Source organism: Mustela putorius, unplaced genomic scaffold (genome assembly GCF_011764305.1).
Source record: "Mustela putorius furo isolate JIRA1106 unplaced genomic scaffold, ASM1176430v1.1 tig00000721_pilon_pilon_pilon, whole genome shotgun sequence".
Lineage (NCBI taxonomy): Eukaryota > Metazoa > Chordata > Mammalia > Carnivora > Mustelidae > Mustela > Mustela putorius.
The window spans coordinates 2618404-2639591 of NW_025421456.1; the positions used below are offsets into that span (position 1 = coordinate 2618404).

The 21188-nt window shown below is 33.0% G+C and overlaps 1 protein-coding gene across 5 annotated transcripts in view; it reads left to right on the forward strand.

The window, feature by feature from the left end:
- Positions 1 to 21188, forward strand: part of KIAA1109 (KIAA1109 ortholog) — a 220928-nt gene that overhangs the window by 23782 nt on the left and 175958 nt on the right. For all 5 annotated transcript variants that reach the window (XM_013053923.2, XM_045083613.1, XM_045083614.1 and 2 more), the window contains exons 8-12: positions 9608 to 9794; positions 12584 to 12665; positions 13246 to 13439; positions 15588 to 15667; positions 17924 to 18074. In XM_013053923.2, coding sequence (XP_012909377.1) covers positions 9608 to 9794; positions 12584 to 12665; positions 13246 to 13439; positions 15588 to 15667; positions 17924 to 18074 — 694 coding nt within the window. The remainder of the gene's footprint in view (positions 1 to 9607; positions 9795 to 12583; positions 12666 to 13245; positions 13440 to 15587; positions 15668 to 17923; positions 18075 to 21188) is intronic.

The following is a 21188-nucleotide window of genomic DNA, read 5'->3' on the forward strand; positions in this document are numbered from 1 at the left end:
TTGGAATAGACTTTTCTTGGTCTGTCTTCAGTGATTCAGAATGTATCTTAATAAGTCTCTAGTCTATGGTTTTAGAAAATCTGTTGTTCACACTTCCTTTTTACCTCTTTTTTAAAGCAATTGCTATAAGGATTTTTCATAGGAAAAAAAATGTTCTTTAGATAGTCAATATGTTAGTGCACTGGAAATCTTTAAAGTTTTGACTTTTATCAAATATGAATATATTCAAAATTTTGAGTCACTTTCCTACAGTATTATCCATTTTAAATTGTGTGGAAACAATATTCCTGATTATTTTTGATATTTTATTTGACTATAAACCTTAAAGGTGGAATTTAAGTAAAGATATTCTACTTGTACTTCAGAAATGGTTAGCACTCATTCCTAAGAGCCAAGTTCTTTTGAGTTCAGGCCCAGCTTTTGACATATTCACTTAACTTTGAGCAGGTCCAGTATTTCTACCTCTGATTTGGTTTGTAAAGTCTATCTAGTTTGTCCCTTAGAGATTTACTTTAGGACCGTATGTTTTTGTTGCATGTCATGCTTCTGTTAATCTTGCAATGATGTGCTCTTTTGACTTAATCTCAGTTTAGTCTTTTTTCCTCACGTTTAGTTATCATAAGCTTTCTTGTTAATGAGTTGTAGCAGAGCTGAAACAAAAGTTCTCCTTGTTTATATTTTTAAAAATGCCTTTTTGTATATTTATATTAGAAATTCTATTCTAAATTTTGTTCAGTGTTTTAAGATGTTCTTGTGAACCAGTAAAACTATAGGGATATGAGTTGAGGAGGCCCATTTGACCTAACCTCCCCCACTCCATGCTCTTTACCCCAGGATTCCAACGACTTACACAATTAGGAAACAACTGAATTTCTCAAAATTTCATATCAGTTTGGAAACAAGTAATGTTCTCAAAAATCCTCGATTTTCAGGTGAAAAAACAGAAATTCCTATTATTAATAAATGTTAAAGCCAGAGTGAAAACCTAGGTCTGCTAACTTCCAATGCTCCTTGTATTATAAAACAGGCTTGTCAAATATGGCCAAGTAGGTTCTTGGAAATTCTTATATATAAACACTGATGGCAGCTTATAGGAGGAATGAATATGATCATTTATAGAATCCAGAGGCAACTGCAAGTTTTAAGCCTAAGCCTAATGGGATTGCTCACTTTGGAATTTTCTTAGACATGTGGAATACCATCTTAAATTGTTTGTAGATTTTTTTTTGAAGAAAATAATTACTTCATTTTATCATGAAATATTTTATCTCCTTAAATCGGATTGCTTTTCAGCAAAATACATAAATGAGGTCAGGAGTAACTGATCCAAGGGTGCCTGGATGGCTCAGACAAGTCTGAGCCCCACATTGGGCTCCCTGCCCAGCGAGGAGTCTGCTTCTCCCTCTGCCTCTCTGTCTCTCATGAATAAATCTTAAAAACAAAAAGAGTAACTGACCCAAATCCTTCATGAAAAAGGTAGCTTTTAATAAAAATCTTTAGCTTATTTAACAGATACCTTATACTCACTTTACTGATCACTGATGATGGTAGGATTTTGTCAGGCAGAGGTGGAGTGTAATATTAACATATTTCCAGGTCTCAGCTTTTTTGTAATTGCCCATGATGTGAAATAGAAATATAATTTTTGGATATTTTATGTCTTAATATATAAGAATATCTAAATGATTTTGTCTTGCTTTTTTTGTACCAGTGCTTGCAATAGAAAAGATTATACACCTCATTTTATAATGATGTTAAAAGTTGGTAGACTTTATTAGTTATCACATTTGAAATTCTAATTCTAATTATTTACACATAGTTTTCTATGTATTTTAACATTTAAATCTGTGTGTTCATCAAGAAGAGCACAGCTTTGGCAAGGGTCAAAGAAATTTGTCTTCCTTGTGCTTTTAAAAGAAATTCTCTGTTACAGAGGATGACATTCTTAAGATGCTCACAGGTACAACTTTCCAAAGTAAAGACACGATGCCAAATAGCAATGCAGGAATAAGTGGTTTGGCCTAAATACATCATTAGTCTAGCATGATTCAGAGATGGAATTTAGAATATAGGACATGGAAGAAAGAATAGGCTGCAAACTAAGCTTTTGGTAAAAAGTTGGACAATGTTACAGAATATATATTAAAATAGTGATTTACATTTACTAATGAGACCTTACAGTCTAGATATTATTTCTTATTGATTAAGGTCAGATCCTGATTGTGTACTTTCACAGTAAACTAAGCAAGAAGTGGAGATGGTTGACATTTCTTGTGAGAAAATTTGGAAGCCTAATTGGAACATGTGCCTGAATAGATATTGGCCGCTAGCCATCCAAAGAGATAGGCTAAGATCTGTCTGGGTAAGGCTAAGATTTTCATGAGAAAGCTTTAGAACTATTTTATTAGGAGAAAGAGGAGTGTTCAAGTGCTCAAATTCTGTGCCATTGAGCTTGGCTGGGATAATTTAATGCAAGAGTAGATTTAGAGTTGTCAGTTGTTCAGTTTAATCCTTAAAAAAAAAAAAAGGAAAACATCTAATTTGTTTAACATAAAATTTGTTGTAAAATATTCCTTAGGTCATGAAATTAGTGATCTGCTGTAGATGATTGTTGGCCAAAGACCAATTAATGAGGATATCTATCAGAAACCCTTATTTTGGTTAGGATAGTTGATTTTAAGCCATCCTTTTGGAAAATAAATAGCAGGACCAGTTACCTTTTAATATGTGATGATTCAGTGTTTAAATGAATACCAATCTAAGTAACTCAGCATGTATCTTTCTTATCTAATGAAGTTCTTAAATTGCTAAGAAGTGAAAAGATGATGGTATAGTATATCCCTTTCTGTTATTTTGTCATTTAGAAGTTTTAGCCTAATGTAATCTAGTAATTTAAATGTGTAGCATCTAAATCTTGTTTGTTAAATACAGGAAATAAGAATCCCTTAATAATTTAAAAGGTCAGTAGACTATTTTGTCTTTGTACTAAGTATTGATTCCAAGTATTTTAAGGCCTTGGCAGTACTTTGCACTTCAGCTTTTTTTTACTACAAATAGCATGTGTCCCAATTACATAATTAAATAAGTGCCTTTTTCCTAATTTCCCTTTGGAAAACAAGTCTCAATTAGCTGTTTGCTCAGGAGACTTAAGCAGCTCTACACATTCATTTACCTTCTTTTCCTCCATAAATTAACTACTTATTAAGTGAAGAGCCTTTTATATTTATAATTTATATCTATCTAATTGTGTATTTATTAATAAATATTTTTGGGGAATCCATTATGTAAATATTAGACGACATGGATATGAGAAAAAGATTTCTGCCTCAAGGACAGAGCAGTGTCAATGTAGAGATGAGATTTAAAAGAGTCAACTGAGGTATCTGGGTGGCTCAGTGGGTTAAGTGTCCAACCTCTTGATTTCAGCTCAGGTCTCCGTCTCAGTGTCGTGAGTTCTAGTCCTATGTTGGGCTCCCTGCTGGGCCTGGAGACCACTTCAAAAAAAAAAAAAAAGAGTTAACTGATTATACCTCTCTTAAATTATGTATAAGTTAAATTTTTTGCTTTGACTTTCAGTGTCATCAGAATGAATGAACCTTAAAACACTGCTTTTAAAATTCCCAGGAGAAATAAATGAGAGATCTAGTTTTACTAGAATTTAACAGTTTTAAATATTGCATTTAAGCTTCCAATATTGATCAATTTTCCATGAAATTACAAAGAAATAACTGGATTCTTTTTTTTTTTAATATTTTGTTTATTTATTTGACAGAGACAGTGAGAGAAGGAATACAACAAACGGGGAGTTAGAGAGGGAAAAGCAGACTTCCCGCTGAGCAGGGGAGCCTGATGTAGGGCTCGATGTCAGATCCTGGTATCATGACCTGAGCCGAAGGCAGATGCTTAACTCCCAGGCACCCCTTATTAACTGGATTCTTGATAACATTTCTGTTTTTGAGGATTCATTACCTTTTTTTTGAAACATCATTGCATTTACTAATATAATTGATAAGTAATTTTATTTTGTGGTTAAGACCCAGTATTTAGAACCTTGGATTCTTGTCTGCTACTTTCTAATTGTGTAGTCTTAGTCTTCAACTACCAGGGTTGCTGTGATGATTACATGAGATCAGGTGAATAGAGTGCCTAGTATAGTCCCTGGAACACAGAATATGTTCAGTAGAGATGAGCTGCTTTTATTATTATGAACATTGTATCATATTATGAAATGAAAGATTGTTTTAAAAAATAATTGTTTATTTTCATAAATTGAAAGTAAATGTATAATTTTAATGACTAATAAGAGTTTTACCTGCAAAAACAAGGAAACTAGTATTTATTTTGTATGACAGTCATACAGGTAGGTAGAGATATTCTAATTTTTTTAATTTATTTAAACTTTTTTTTTAAGATTTTATTTTCTTATATTTTCTTTATTTTCTTATTCACTCACTCAGAGAGAGAGTGAGCACACAAGCAGTTGAAGCAGCAGGCAGAAGAAGAAGCAAGCTCCTCAGTGAGAAGAGAACCAGAACTAGGGCTTAACAGAAAGAGCCACCGAGGCATCCCATATTCTCATTTTATAGATGGGGAAAATGAGGCTTACAGTGGTTGAAGTACTTGCCTTAGGTCAGAGTACTAAAGACCTATAGTCTTTCTACTATTTATTTACTACTTTTCTCCAGTTTCTGGAGAATCCAGTGCAGGAATCCCCAATTTTTTTTTTTTTTTAATTAAAGAAGCTGTGTGTATGTGTATGTGTGTGTGTACATGCACATTCCTTGGAAGAGGAGATATACAGGTCTTTGGAAAAGGTGCTTTGTCTTTCAGGAATGTGCTCATCTGTCAGTGGAGGTATTTGTTTATGAGGATACCTTTCCAGATCAACAGGCACATTGTGTGTGGTGTACCCTCTGTATGGACTTACTGTGTGAGTGTGAGATTGTCAGTGTGCCAGTACTTTGCATCTTTGTATGTTAGGATGGGGTAGGGGACTAGAAAGGATACTGCTGTATAGAATATTCCTGGGGATCACAGAAAGCTAAGATTATTGACAGAAAAGATCCTGGAGAAAGGCCCTGAAGAGAATATAGCCAGGTAAGCCAGATGTGGAGTTCTGATTTATTGTTTAATCACAGAGCTTGCTGGCTGGAATCGTAGTATAATGGAGGTGAAACAAATAGAACCAGCAGAACAAATAAAAAGTCCTTTGTGAATTCAGCTAAATCTTTCTCTTCTAAAATACAAAATCAATAGGTGCATTTAAAATGTTTGTGGATTTGCTATTATTTTTCTAAAGTGATTTTTGGAAGGAAAAGAGTGATCTAGACATTTTGTTCAATCTTGTTTGTTTTGTTTTTGTTTTTCATTTTTTAATTTAAATTCAGTTAATTAACATATGAAGTGTTGCTCATTTCAGTGATTCATTAGTCTTATGTAACACCCAGTGCTCATTACCTCATGTGCCTTCCTTAATGTCCATGTCTAATCTTTTTTAAAAAAACCCACTTATTTCTATTTGATGATTTAATGTATTTATTGAGCACCTCCTATATACCAGGCATTGTTTTAAGAATTTAATAGTAAACACAACAGGAAAAATGTTTCTCTAATGAAGTTTGCATTCTAGTGGGGGGAAGCAACAATAAGTAAATATTAATGCAAGACAAGTTGGGGAAGATAGGATAGGTATTGTTGAGGGAATCTTGCAGTATTTTAATATCAAGTATTTAGTGTTTGTCAGTGTTATCAAAATATTTTCAGAGATTAATACCTTTATCTTTGTGCCTTGGTCTCCTTATTAAGTTAATGTAGCCATATTCAAATCATATCAGTGATACGAAAGAAGAGAATCAGTTGTGCATGTCCAGTAATTTAGTTATGAAATTGAGAAGAATCCTATTTCCATTTTTATACAGTCACTTTTTGTTTGTTCATCACTGTCGATCCAATTAGGGGCTAATCCAGACTCTTAATATTTCCCATTGCTGCTTCTGCTGCTCATCCACTGGCTTTTATAACATGGTTGCTAATGATTGGGGCATTTGTATTTTGGGACCATGGTAAACTATTCTATAGGTAAGTTTGAAAACAAATGACCTAAATGAGTTTGTAGGTAAATTTTGATTGAGTTGTTTATGACCTTGAAGAATTGCTTAATAATTAATTGCTACTTGTGTAGATCAATTGGGAAATAGAAAAATATCCAACTTTGCAGTTATTATGCTTCTACATGTAGGGTTTTCAAAAATTCCAAGATCCGTTTGTGGATATTTTTGTTCTACTTAAGAGTATGATTTGTGGTAAGATGCTGTTATTCTTTCATATAAATGAGTACTTCTATGTGCCAAGAATTGTAGGTACCATGGATACAGCACTGGATAAAACAAGTCCCTTCTCTTACAGAGCTTGCTTCATTCAAGTTGGGAGGGATTCAGGTAATTAGTAAGTAAATATATCTAGTGTTGAGGAGTGAGTGAGGAAAGTATGGCATTGAAGAAAATAAAAGCAGATTCAGTAGAATAGGGGGTGCTGGTTTGTGGGGAGGGCGCTCTTTTACATAGGGAAGTCAAGGAAGGTTTTATTGTTTGGGGAGAGTTAAACAGAAACATGAAACAAGTAAGAAAATGAGTTGTAAATGTCTGGGGGAAGAACATTTCCTGGTTTTTCTGTTCCTGTCATTTCCGAAGTGGAGACCAGTTTTTAGAGAGAATAGGAGAGAAGAGTATGGATCCTGTAGGATTTTTTAGGTAGCTTAAAGGACCTTGATATTAATGAGTAGGAGGGGAAGCCATGAAAAAGTTAGGGAACAGAAGAGTAATCTGATTTCAGTTAGGTTTTTTAAAGATCTATAAAGATGTGTAAGGCACCCACACAAGGGAATAAGGGCAGAAACATGGAAACTAGTTAGGAGGCTCTTGTATTATAAAACAGGTATAAGTTGATAAGGACTTGACCCAGAGTGGTGAGAAGTGGTTAGATTTTGGATATAGGAAAAGGAAAGGAAATCTGACAGAATTTCCTGATACTATCTGGGACAGGAAAGAGAATAGTCAGTTTTTCTTGCTTGAGTAATTGAAAAGATTGATTTACTATTGATAAGATGGGGAATTCCATGGATTAAGTTTTGTCATGTGAGAAAAGCACATGTTTGGTTGGAAATGTCGAGTGTGAGGTACCTGTTAATGTATCACATTGGAAATATTTGAGTAATTTTCTGCATAGTTGATTCTGGCATTTTGGGAAGAGGTTGTGGATGATGACCGAAGAAAGGTAAACCTAATGGGTGATAGAGTTTGATGACTGACTTAAAAATGGATGATGAGGGGCACCTGGGTGGCTCAGTGGGTTAAAGCCTCTGCCTTCTGCTCAGGTCATGATCCCGGGTCCTGGGATCGAGCCCCGCATCAAGCTGTCTGCTCCGCGGAGAGCCTGCTTCCTCCCCTCTCTCTCTCTGGCTGCCTCTCTGCCTACTTGTGATCTCTGTCTGTCAAATAAATAAATAAAATCTTTAAAAAAAAAATGGATGATGATATTTATTACTCTCAGGTCTTTGAATGCTCCAAATTTATTTAAAAACAGTGCTTCCTATTCTTTTAATTTTAAGAATTTGATCTATAGCAAGAGAAAAGGGGCAAAACACTTGATTGTAATAGTTTAGGGGATTGTCTTAGTTTTTAGACCTGTGATAAATCTGAATAGGAGGGAACATAGGTCAAGAGCTATTTGAAAAATACCAGAAAAATTACAGCTCCTTTCTTTTATCTTTTCTTTTCTTATCTTAGGAAGTAGTGAGGGAAAAAAATCTAGATTGGAGTAGAAATGAAAGTATTACTGTATAAAAAATGAATGTTGTTGATTCATTTTCCATGGGTTATTTTTGAGGTATGAATGATAATATTTTTCATTTGTTCATTTAAACTAAAATGTATTTTATTTAAGGTATTTGACATTTCTTACACTTTTTTATTTTCTAGTAACTCGAGTTTTGGTATAATTTGGCATATTACTCAAGGTGTATACTTCATATTTAAACACAGATTAAGCTACTATAACGAAAGTTAGTAATAGTTCTCCATAGCCATTTAAAAAAAATAAGCTGTTCTAACTGATCTTATCTAATTTTAATTGTCCTTCAGTTGAATTTGATAGAGGTCTCCCTGATCCTGATTAATAAAAATTAATCTCAAAAATAACCCTCACAAAAACCCGTGTATAACATAAGAAAAGAACACACTTAAAGTACTGCAGTACTTTTTTTCTGACCCTCTTCAGTTGACATGTGATAACTGTCTTAGATTATTTCCTCAGTAGAAACAAGTGCCCCATCTATCATTTTGTTGTTGGATTTAATTATTACTGTTGTTACTTATATTTAAGGTAATTATGTCTTTTATTTGAGAAGATTATTGTTTCAAGTCTGCAGTTTTTAAGATCTTGGTTTTAGTATTGTGTAGTTTTATTAAAAAATTTTTTTGGTAAGATTTTATTTATGTATTTGTCTTTGAGAGTGAGAGTGAGAGAGCACAAGCAGGGGAAGCAGCAGGCAAAGGGAGAAGCAGGCTTTCTGCTGAGCAAGGAGCCTGTGCGAGACTACCTCCCCAGAACCCTGGGATCATGACCTGAGTCTAAGACAGATGCTTAACCAACTTAGCCACCCCGGTGTCTCTTAGTATTGTGTAGTTTAAAAAAAATAGCCTAGTATTTATGAAAAATCTTTGTTTCTGTGATATAAAAATTTAAATACTAATGTAATATTTAAGTGCATCATACTTTGAACATTTTGAGAGAGAGAGATATATATAATAAATTTATTGTTAGGATAAAGTTTTACTTTTGGTTTATAAATAGCACTTTGCTTTTCTTAGCATAGAAATCCTTAAATTCTGTTGTTATACAGTCAGAATTTAGAAATCACGATTGTTTTAGAATGCTAAATTGGAATACTATAATAACATCAGATTTTTTCTTTCTTTTGCTAGTGTTTTATATATTTTTAAAATATATTTATAGGGATGCCTGGGTGGCTCAGTCATTTAAGCATCTGCCTTCAACTCAGGTCATGATCCCAGGATCCAGGGATCAAGTCCTGCATCGGGCTTCTTGCTCAGTGAGAAATCTGCTTTTCCCTCTGCCTGCTGCTCCTTCTGCTTGCATGCTCTATCTCTCTCTGACAAATAAATAAAATCTTATTAAAAAAAAATAGGAACTTAAAGGGATGCCTGGGTGGCTCAGTTAGTTAACCATCTGCCTTCACCTCCTGGGATTGAGTCCTGCATTGGGCTCCTTGCTCAGCGGGAAACCTGCTTCTCTCTCTGCCTCTGCCTGCCACTCTGTCTGCTTGTGCTCTCTCTCTGACAAATAAATAAAATCTTTAAAAAAAAATAGAAACTTAAAAAAATTAAAAGAATATATTTAGATTTTGTGTATTCATGTTATATATTATATAAATTAAAAATAGATTTGTACGTTTTTGAAATTCTCTTTATCATAGAATTATTTTTAAAATAGAGTTACTATAGCTGTGGGAAAAGATTGACTAAAAACTTTGAGTAAGGTTTTTAAAAAGTTGATTAAAAACTTTTTTTTTTGTAATTGGTGTCTTTAGATCCAAAGGCAGAAACCAGATTATACATCACAGTCAATGACTTTGAATTTCATGTCTATAATCGTTCGGATCTTTATGGACGTCTTCAAGAATTATTTGGTTTGGAGCCAACAATAATTCCACCTAAGAAAGAGGATGATAAAACACGGGAAAATGGAAGAACAAGAACCCAGTCCAAAATTGAAAGGTTCATAGTTACACTTGAATTTTATTAATCTCCAACATTTATCATTTACTTTTATTAAATATCATCGATGCTACTCACCTAAACACAGCCCAATCTTTCTTTGTAGTTTGACTAAAACTTACATTCACATAAATTGTATAATTACTTTGAAAATTAAATAATACAGAATTATATAATTTAAAAAGAAGCAGTCTTGTTCTGCTTACTAGTTCTACTTTCTTCCATATCAATTTGTGTTTTATATACATGCACTTTTGAATGCATGTACATAAATATATACACATATACACATAGTTAAGATGCATATACAAATATATGATTTTGTTTTATTTGTGTCTGGGCTTTCTGTATTGTTTCTGTTATATTGACTTATGTGTCTGTTTTTTTACCAGTACCACACTATCTTGATTACTGTGGTTTTACATTAAGTCTTGTAGTCAGGTGGTGTCAGTCCTCTAACTTTGTTGTTTTCCTCCAATGGTATATTGGTTATGTTGGTCTTTTGCTTCTCTATATATACTTTAGAACAACTTATTGGGATTTCACTTTGGATTATATTGAATTTGTAGATCAAATCAGGAAAAACTAACATCTTGATCATGTTGAATCTTTGTATCAGTGAACGTGGAATATCTTTCCATTTATTTGATTGCTTGATATCTTTCATCACAGTTTTATAATTTTCCTTATATAGATAAATCTACATATATTGTTAAATTTATATCTAAGATTTTCATTTTTGTGGTGCTGATATAAATGCTATTGTGGTTTTAATTTCAAATTTCACTTGTTCTTTGCTGGTATATAGGAAAGTGATTGACTTTCGTGTATTATTAATCTTGAATCCTACAACCTTATTATAATCACTTATTGGTTCCAGGAGTTTTTTTGTCAGTTCTTTCAGATTGTCTACACAGATGACTGGATCATCTGCAAACAAAGAAAGTCCTTTTTCTTCCTTTCCTACCTTAATCCACTCCAGCCTCAGTAAACAACTTCTCTGTTACATATGATGTTTCTTCTCTATGGAAGACTCTTCATCTTTTTTGCCTAACTCATTCATCCTTCAGGTCTCCCTGATCCTTCTATATGTGCCCACAGAATTCTATTCTTTTTCCTAAGGTAACACTCCTTGCACTAAAATTGCCTATTATAACTATTCTTACTCCCATTGTAGGGTACAGATTCCCTCAAAGCAGAACAGTTGTCATATTCTCAGGATCCCCAATACCTCAGCTCTGTGCCTTGGACATAATATCCATGAAACATTTATTTGGGAATAAATGTTCTCTTATCATCTACTTAAAAAGCTATTAGGTAAACAAGGCTAGTTCTTAACATTCAAAAATCAATTAACACACTAAAAATGAGAAACCAAATGATCATTTCAAAAGATGCAGAATAAGTATTTGACAAAATCTAACATTCATGATTAAAATCTCACAGTAAACTGGGAATAAAGGAGAAATTCTTTAATTTGATAAAGAATATCTACAGAAACCCTATAGTTAACAATATACTCAATGGTGAGAAACTAGAAGCTTTCTCACTAAGATCGGGTGCAAAGCAAGGATGTCCCTTTATACCACTTCTTTTCAGCTTTGTACTGGAAGTACTACCTATTGTAAGACAAAAGGAAATAAAAGTTACACAGATGGAAAAGGAAGAAGGATGTTGTGACAGTTCAGGTAAAATTGATCATCAGTTGGGTTGGTAACAAGAAGGGAGAGAAGTAGATGGATTCCAGATATACTTAGGCAAATGAATCCATAAGACAGTGATAGCTTAGGTGTGGAGAATGAGAAAGAAGGATGAGTCAGTAATGAATCCAGTTTCTAATTAGTGGTATCCTCATGGAACTATAGAGAAAGAGCAGGTTAGAGGGGAGATAGGAGGTCAGTTTCAAATTTAGTTTTAAGCACTGAGGACTGTCTTAGTGGAGATGGCTTGAGAAATATGATTTAGGAGTTACTGGGTTGTTGAAGAGCTATGGCTTCTCATCTGAAATCTTTAGTGATTTGCTATGAAATTTTCATACCTTAACTTTAGTATACTTTGTGTGTGGCCAATTTCTTTTTTCTTACTCTTGGCCTATCATTTTTATTTTCTTGAGAGGAAATTATTCTGTTATAAAGTGATGGGGATAAGGAAGGGAATGGATCAGCTGAGTTGCCAAAAGTGCTGAAAACAGTTGAAAATATCAGTGTGACTTGTACCTTGGTCATTTGTTATTTTAGTAATTTAGGTTGTCTTATAGAATGTCATATTGGGGCACCTGGGTGGTTTAGTCGTTAAGTGTCTGCCTTTAGTTGGAGTCGTGATCCCAGGGTCCGATGATTGAGCCCTGCATCAGGCTCCCTGGTCAGTGGGGAGCCTGCTTCTCCCTCTCCTACTCCCCCTGCTTGTGTTACCTCTCTCACTGTGTCTCTCTATGTCAAACTTAAAAAAAAAAAAAAAAGTCATAATGAGTATAATGGTCGATGTAATGACAGCATATAATAATTTATACTTTTGTCATTAGAACTTGTTACTCTAAAAATGTTAATTTTGTTATTATACCTTGCCAGTCTTAAAAACTTATAAATGATACAGTGCATCCTGAGAGATATTTGAGAGATACTAGTATTCTGTTAGTTGCTGTCATTATTTTGTTTACTGGAGCAATCATTAGATGTATTTGGAAAGCTACAGCTGGTATTACTGTGTATTGTGAAGAAGTCAACTGTATTCTCAACTATTTAAGTTTTCTTATGTATGTTTATTTTAATTTTAATTTTTATTATTCTCAGAGTTAAAGTAAAAACAGAATCTCAAGACCCCACATCTTCATGGAGATCTCTTATTCCAGTCATAAAGGTCAATGTGAGCACAGTAAGTAAATTCTGCGTCAGTTAATGTTTGGTGGTTAGTAATGAAAACTCTTATTTTTGCAAATAAAATTTTCACTAAAGAAAGTAATTTTGTAGAGTTGTTTAGGTTCCAAAGTTCATAAAGGTATAAAAGAATTGTTTCAACACCCAATACCATCTTAGCACACATTCATTAGGTCTTAGGGGCTACTTATTCACAAGTACTTAGATTTCTTTAAACACTAAATTGATCAGTGGAGTAATTTGGATAGTGTATAGTGCTGAAGTGGAATAATTTAATTGTTGCTTGAAAATGTTTGTTATTAGGTCAGGGGCACCTGGGTGGCTCACTGGGTTAAAGCCTCTGCCTTCAGCTCAGGTCATGATCCCAGGGTCTTGGGATCGAGTTACGCACTGGGCTCTCTGCTTGGCAGGGAGCCTGCTTCCTCATCTCTCTGCCTGTCTCTCTGCCTACTTGTGATCTCTGTCTGTCAAATAAATAAATAAAATCTTTAAAAAAAGAAAATGTTTGTTATTAGGTCAACTAAGGAAAAATATATGGTTTGTTTATTACAGCATAGTTTCTCTTATTTATTTTTTAGGGACGTTTGGCCTTTGGAAATCATTACCAACCTCAAACTCTGTGTATCAACTTTGATGATGCTTTCTTAACTTATACTACAAAACCACCTTCTAGTCATCTTGATCAATTCATGCATATTGTGAAAGGGAAACTTGAAAATGTTCGAGTCATGCTTGTTCCTAGTCCAAGATATGTTGGTCTTCAAAATGATGAGTAAGATAGTCTTACAAATTGTCTTTCTCTGATTGACTTATTTCACTTAGCATAATCCTCTCTAGTTCCGTCCATGTCAATGCAAATGGTAGGTATTCATCCTTTCTCATGGCTGAGTACTATTCTATTGTTTATATGAACCACATCATCTTTATCCATTCATCTGCTAAAGGACATCTTGGCTCCTTCCATAGTTTGGCTATTGTGGACAAACCATGAGAGACTCCGGACTCCAGCAAACAAATTGAGGGTTACAGAAAGGAGAGATGTGGGGGGATGGGATAACCAGGTGATGGGTATTATGGAGGCACATGTTGTGATGAACATTGGGTGTTATAAACAATTAATGAATTGCTAAATACTACATCAGAAACTGATGATGTACTATATGTTGACTAACAACATAATAAAAAAAGTCATAAAAATAACATAATATCTTTATATCTAATATAGATATCAATTAGAATCTTTGTCATCTCTTTAATTTTTTTGCTCTAAGTTGGGCGATAATAGGGCATATTTCTCTATTAAACCAGTTAACAGCATAGTCGTGCTTTATAATTATAAATGATATATTATCCATTGATGAACTCTAATTTTAAACATTTTCCTATAAGATTATAACTATAATTTTTCTACCATTTTCTCCTTCTCACTGTACTTGGGAAACTTATTTGGGGCGTTTAGGCTCTGATGTTTGTAGGTTAGAAAATATACACTATAGGTAGGCTTTTATTTCCTGAGGGAATGGATTAATAGTACATTCAACAAATGCAGTGTAGTGGGATACCATTTTGAGTTAATAAAAAGTTGAAAATTGAATCTAAATTACTCTTGGAAAACTGGTGAAGTTAGGATGATATAGTTTTAGAACTGTCCCAGCTTTTATCTTTGTATGCTTGTAGTATAAAATTTATGAGGTTATAAGAAGCATGATTATTCCTTCTTAATTACAACTTTTGGCTAGCTTGCTTATTAGATTTCCCCATCACTAGAATGATGGAGAGGTTTTCCTTATGTGAGTAGCAGGGATGCTATGGGGGTTACCTTATCTCATTCTTCATAATCACAGACTTTGCTAAGCAACTTGTAGAATGTGGGCTGTGCACACAGTTCTATATATTATGGGTAAAATTTAAAATACTGAATAAATCTGGACCTTATGAAGTTTACAGAGTAAGATAAAAAGGTGTTTTCTTACTAATTTTTATAAAAAGGTAAAATTGTATTTTTCACTCTTCAAAGTAAGTGTGGAAATTGAATGATGATATTAGACATTAACCTTCATCATTTAATATGTATTTAGAAGAAGGTTGTTGAATTTGTATCTATTATCTAATGACTGAGAAGTTAATTTTGATATGGAAAGAAGATGTGGTATATGAACAAAAAAGAGAAAAGTTGAATCAAAGCAAGTAAAAATTAATAATTTGTGGGGAAGTGATTATAGAGAAACATTAATTCCAGAATTTTTTCAAGATGATCAACTAAATATTCTTAGAAATAAATAGCATAAAGACAAAGATAATATCAAGTTGTTAAAAAAAGATAATATTTTTCTTATTTAATGTTTCTAAAAGATTAAACTATATTTTACAGATATATAGAATGTTTCCTATTAAGTTATAAAGTATTAATATAAAATGGTTGAATTTAAAGCTTAATTTTAAATTTTTGTTGCTAATGCAGAATATAATTATTCTTTTTTTTTTATCAACCTAATAAAACTAGTGTTATAGTTCTAGAGTATTTAATTCCATGACTTTTTATAGGCTTGTTTCTTTTTATATAGAATATAATTATTCTAATGATCATTGTTCTTCGATTGTATCTAATCAAACTGCTTTAAATTGATTTCTCTCTTTTAAAGCTAGAAATTCATAACAAATTTTCATTTTTTCTTTTTGAAACTAATATATTGGTTAAAAATTTTTCAGCACCAGTTTATTTACTCTAATGTAGAATACAACTATACAAAACTTCTTGTCTATGTAAAAGATATTTTGTTTTCCCTTTTCAATATGCTACACTTGATTGTTTTTTAGATTTTTTTCTCTTATTGTTCTCAACTATTACTACCTTATTAGAATACAGAACATTTTATATTCTGGAGATATACTTAGTTTGCCGTTCCCCCTCCTTCTATAGACCACCAAGATTAATGGGAGAAGGGTTTGTGGTGATGCAGTCAAATGACGTTGACATCTACTACTACATGGATGAGCCAGGTATTAGCTTTTGAAAGTGTGTTTCATAGCTGCACTTCTACTCTATGAAATGTTGATATTTAATAATATTTTAAGTCTCCTGAATTAAGATAAAATAAACATCAATATATCATAAATGTGGATGGAATGTCTGTGTCATTTGTCAAAAATTGAATATTTCTATTTCAGACCAAAAGAACAATATAGGAATCTTTTGTTCAATTCTGTTTTCAGAGGTATACCTTAAAAGTTGTGAATGCAAGTAACATGGTGTGAAAACCTTTAGAGAATGTGGTGACAGTTAAGGTAGTTCATACTAGCTTAAGAAGAAAATCCTTTGAGGCTTGAAGTTTAAGGATTGAAATCTAGATCGTTAGAGTGCTTCACGGCTGGCTTGAATTTTATAAAAGTAACTAAACATTGGATTTTTAGCCCTTTTTTCCTACTTCTGTTTTTTTAATGCCTTCGTGGGGTTTATGAGGTCAGTGTTTTCAGAGGAAAATGAGGATGTTACTTGCCTTTTTAACCATATTGACATTTACATGCTGGTACAAAAGCAATGGCTGCTTTAGTATGAATTAAAGCAGAGGTTCCAAACTATACTAATAATCACTGTCTTTTTCATTACCACGCATTTACAGTAAAACAAATGCCAGTATCAGTTTAAAAAACTTTGATAAAGCCATAAAAAGTGTTTCTGTCAAATCTTGACTCTTGAGTAAACTTTTTAATAATTAGTGTGATGAAATGGCCAAGTACACATAATATACCTCTGCTATATGCCAAAGTATACTGATGTTTGGAGGAAAAGCACTTGTATAGTTTAGTTTCTAGCTGAATTATATGATTTTCATGGAGCACCAGTTTTACTTGAAGAAGCAACTAGAGACAAACTATGATTTTGAGCTTTCATGTGAAAATCAGAATTTTGGAAAATTTGGGTGTGCCAACTGTGAGTTTAAGGACTTTTCTGATAATACCACCAGTGCTATTAACAAATGTGATTTTAAAAATGTTTAATGATGATGGGCGCCTGGTTGGCTCAGTGGGTTAAGACTTTACCTTGGACTCGGGTCACGATCTCGGGGTCCTGGGATCGAGCCCAGCATTGGGCTCTCTGCTCAGTAGGAAGCCTGCTTCCCCCTCTGGCTCTGCCTGCTGCTCTGCCTACTTGTTATCACTCTCTTTCTGTCAAGTAAATAAATAAATCTTTAAAAAATTTTTTTTGTTTTTTTTTTTTAAAGAGTTTATTTATTTATTTGACAGACAGAGATCACAAGTAGGCAGAGAAGCAGGCAGAGAGAGAGGGAGAAGCACGCTTCCCACTGAGCAGAGAGCCCGATGCGGGGCTCGATCCCAGGACCCCGAGATCATGACCCGAGATGAAAGCATAGGCTTTAACCCACTGAGCCACCCAGGTGCCCCTAAAAAAAAAAAGTTTAATGATGAAATTTATCAGTATTTGGAGAACATATATGTGTCTCTCTGAACCAATATTTTCCAAATGTTACAAAGTTATACCATGGGTAAAAGATACATTCAAAGTATAAGGGAGATCGGTAAGTTTTAATGTATCCGAGTATGAAAAATTCAGTATAGGGTTTCAGATTCCATGTTGCAACTAACTTTTAAGGAACTACCACTTTTGAATTTTGGTTTAGTGTCAGAGAAGAATATCTACAATTATCTGAAAAAGCTATTAAAATACTCCCCCCTTTTCTAAATAGTTGTTTATTTGAGGCTAGGTTTTCTTCAGATACTTAAATAAATTAAATGCAGAAGCAGCTTTAAGAATTTGCTTATTTTTTAGTAAATTGGACATTAAAGAGATTTGCTGAAATAAAAACAATGCCAACACTTACTTCTAAATGAATTTGTTTTAGAAAATATGGTTATTTTTTCATTGAAAAGTACTTTCATTAAAAATGGAATTAAAATTTCTCTTAGTTTTTATAAAATAACTTTTTCATATCGCATTTTCATTAAGTTATATTAAATGAAATGTGATGAGTTAAACTTTATTAAACATTTTATTACATCAACATGCAATGAGTTGTTACCTTAAAAATAAAATTTTAAAAAATTGTGCAGTTTCAATTTTGAATTCAGTAAATTATGATTGAGATAATACAAAAAAAAAACCCCACTGTTTATCCTTGGTAATTTTTAATAGTGTAAAGGATTACTGAAAGCAACATTTTTAGAACTCCTGGTCTAGGGAATCTATAAACAGTAATTTTAAGTAATTACCTTTCTATTGTATATTCTGCATTATAGGACTTGTTCCAGAAGAAACAGAAGAAAATATTGAAGGAGAAATGAGCAGTGAGGATTGCAAATTACAAGATTTGCCTCCATGTTGGGGTCTGGATATAGTTTGTGGTAAAGGAACAGATTTCAATTATGGGCCATGGGCCGATAGGCAAAGGTACTTGAGTAAATTATATTTCTAGTAAATCTTTTAATGTTGAATGATATAAATTTTATTAAAAAAGTGGCTTAATATTTTATAAGCTCTTATATTACGGCAGGGTAAGATATCACTAAGCATTTTAATTCAAATTATAAGCATTTTAATTCAAATTATAATTATAAATTATAATTTTAATTCAAATTATAAGTTGGCATAAGCAAGTTCATTCTGAAGGAGGGGCTGATTTGTTAGAAAAATGGTGAATGAGGAGCATATTTATTGGTTTCTTTGATTTTTCTTTTGTATTTAATCAGTGAATTTGCCAGGGAATGTTGGGCTGTAGAGATTCAGAGACAAAAGACATACAGTTCAGTTTCATTGAGGAAAAACAAACAAAAGTTTTATTAAGGGTTGAAGAAGAGGTAAGGAAAAAGTCTTGATGAAGCACTTAGAAACGTACTGTACAAGTTGGCTAAGACTGCCATAACAAAGAACCATAGACTGTATAGTTTAAACAACAGAAATTTTTTTCATGGTTCTGGAGGTTAGAATTCTGTGATCAAGGTGTTGGTAGGTTTGGTTCCTTCTGAAGGCTGTGAAGAAAGGGTGTATTCAAGGCTTCTCTTCTTGGCTTGTAGATGGTCATCTTTTCTCTGGTCTTCCCATGGTCTTGCCTTTTGTGTGTCTTGTAGGTCTCTGTGTCCACATTTCCTTGTCTTAGAAGAGCACTAGTTATATTGGATTAGGGCACACCCTAATGACTGCATTTTCACTTAATCATCTCTCTAAATATCCTATTTCCAAACATCAAATTCTCAGGTACTCAAGGTTAGGACTTCAATGTATGAATTTTTAGGGGGACACAATTCTTTTATAATAGATACATAACTCATCAGAGAAGAATTGGGGAAGGCTTTTTAGTAGCCAATGAAGGAAGAGGAGGACAAATAATTGAGAAAAAGGAAGAGTTCTACAAATGCATGATGACAATGGAGATTTGTCTTATAGTTTCTACAGGTTGTTAGGAGACTTGGAGGTAGTTAAGAAAGATTTTATACTGGAGTCATGGACAGGGTCTGAAAGGTGGTTTTTTTTTTTATTTTTTAGTCGTTCTGTTAATTTTGAAGTAATTCTTATTTTAATACATTCTGACCACGTTTCTACTTACTAAAGAGTTTTAAGCAAAGAAGGGGACATTTACCACTAATTATGAGGGAATATCTAAATTTTTATGTAAATAGACATTGCCTAAAATCAGCTTAGTTTTTCTGTTCATAAACAAGCTTGAATGGAGAAATACAAGCCAAACCATTCACTGAAGTAGATACTGTTGGGCTGTTGATGGACTAATGAAGAGTGCTGATACTGACTTGATATACTTGTTTCAAAAAGTGCTTTCGACCTAGCTTGTTAGAAGAAATACATATTTTGTTAAGTCGCGTGTTAACCTTTGTATCTCTAGTGTATAGAAATACCTGTCCCATCAAGTGTAGCTACTTAACAATTGTATGATAAATGAGTAAGTAAGTGTATATTTGAAAACTTCTGCAATATGCTAATGCATTACTTTGTTGAGTTCTGGATTAGGTTATTTATTAGACTTGGAAGTGAACAGCTTAAAATTTCAGGTTAGGAAACAAATGCTTTCCAAATTACTGGATTTAAATTTTCCTTTTATGATAAAATTTTTCCTATAGTAAGCCATACTGTGTTGGAATTGTTGAAAATGAGAATAGTTGAAAATGAGGGTTTTTACATCCTAATACATAACAGTTATATTTATACATTATTATATTTGAAAGGAAAATATTTTTAAGAAGGTTCAACACAGACACATAAAATACTTGCATTTCTAAAACTTGAATAAAGTATGATTATTTTTAAACTGTATTTCATTTTGTTACATTAAAAAAAAATTAGGGTATATTTACATAAAAGTCCAAACTAAAATTCTTTTACTAAATAGCCATATTCACTTCTGAAGTGGTATTTGTATTATGTGGAGAAATGAAAAAAGAAAAAACGAAAAATTTGTTTTATCGACTCTTTTCAGTAGATCTTGCCACTGTCAGAAGAGAACAGCAATATCTTTCTTAACCTGGACTTAAAACCATTCATTCAGGTTTATTTGAAAGAAAGAAGAGAAAAAAGAAAAACTTCTTTTTTTTTTTTTTTTTTTTTTTTAAAGATTTTATTTATTTGAGAGAGAGGGAGACCACAAGTGGGACGGTGGGGAGAGGAAGAGGGTAAAGCAGACTCCCTACTGAGCAGGGCGCCCAACGCTAGGCTTTCCATCCCAGGACTCTGAGATCATGACCTGCACAAAAGGTTGACGCTTAACCAACTGAGCCACCTAGGTGCCCTGAAAAACTTACTTTCACATGCTTTTAGTTTATTAACGATACTTCTTACTTAACATGTACAAACAATGCATTTCCTCTTTTGTATCCATTTCCTTTCTTCTCCACCATTTTGCTTTTCTATACAAATATGAATTGTAATCAGAAATGAATTGTAAGGTCAGTTTTCTTAGCATCCACTAAGATGTAAGAAATTTAGGAAGAAATCGCAACTTTTTTGCTATTGGCTCTTTCATTCAGCTTTGTGACAAGACTTTGATCTCTTCAAAAGAGATTTTGATCTTGTTAGCTTCTGGATTTTGATTTCATTCTACCACCTTTACATGATTTTTCTGAATCATTACGATATTCAGCTTTTCCTTCGTGATATTTTCTTTCTGAGAGTTTTCATGTCAGAATTGAAATACAAACGTTATGAGATTTGTACTTAATCCTTAGATGGTGATAGCTACAATAATGCAAACATTATCAACATTGTCTTGCCTCTTTAATGCTTCCACATAAATGCTTTTGTTTATATTTTCACACTTGATTCTCATAACCCAGTGAGATATGTAGGGCATATATGGTAAGCTTATTACAACTGTGAGAAAATGGTGCTTCAGTGATTTAGGCAAGATAATAATGCTGTAGCATCTAGAGCTAACATTCAGACCAGCCTTTCAAGTCCACGTCTCTTTTCATTATATCCTGCTATCCACCGAACAGTGGATATTCATTTTCATTCAATGATCATATTGGATTTTTTTAATCTTTAATAGTCTTAGTT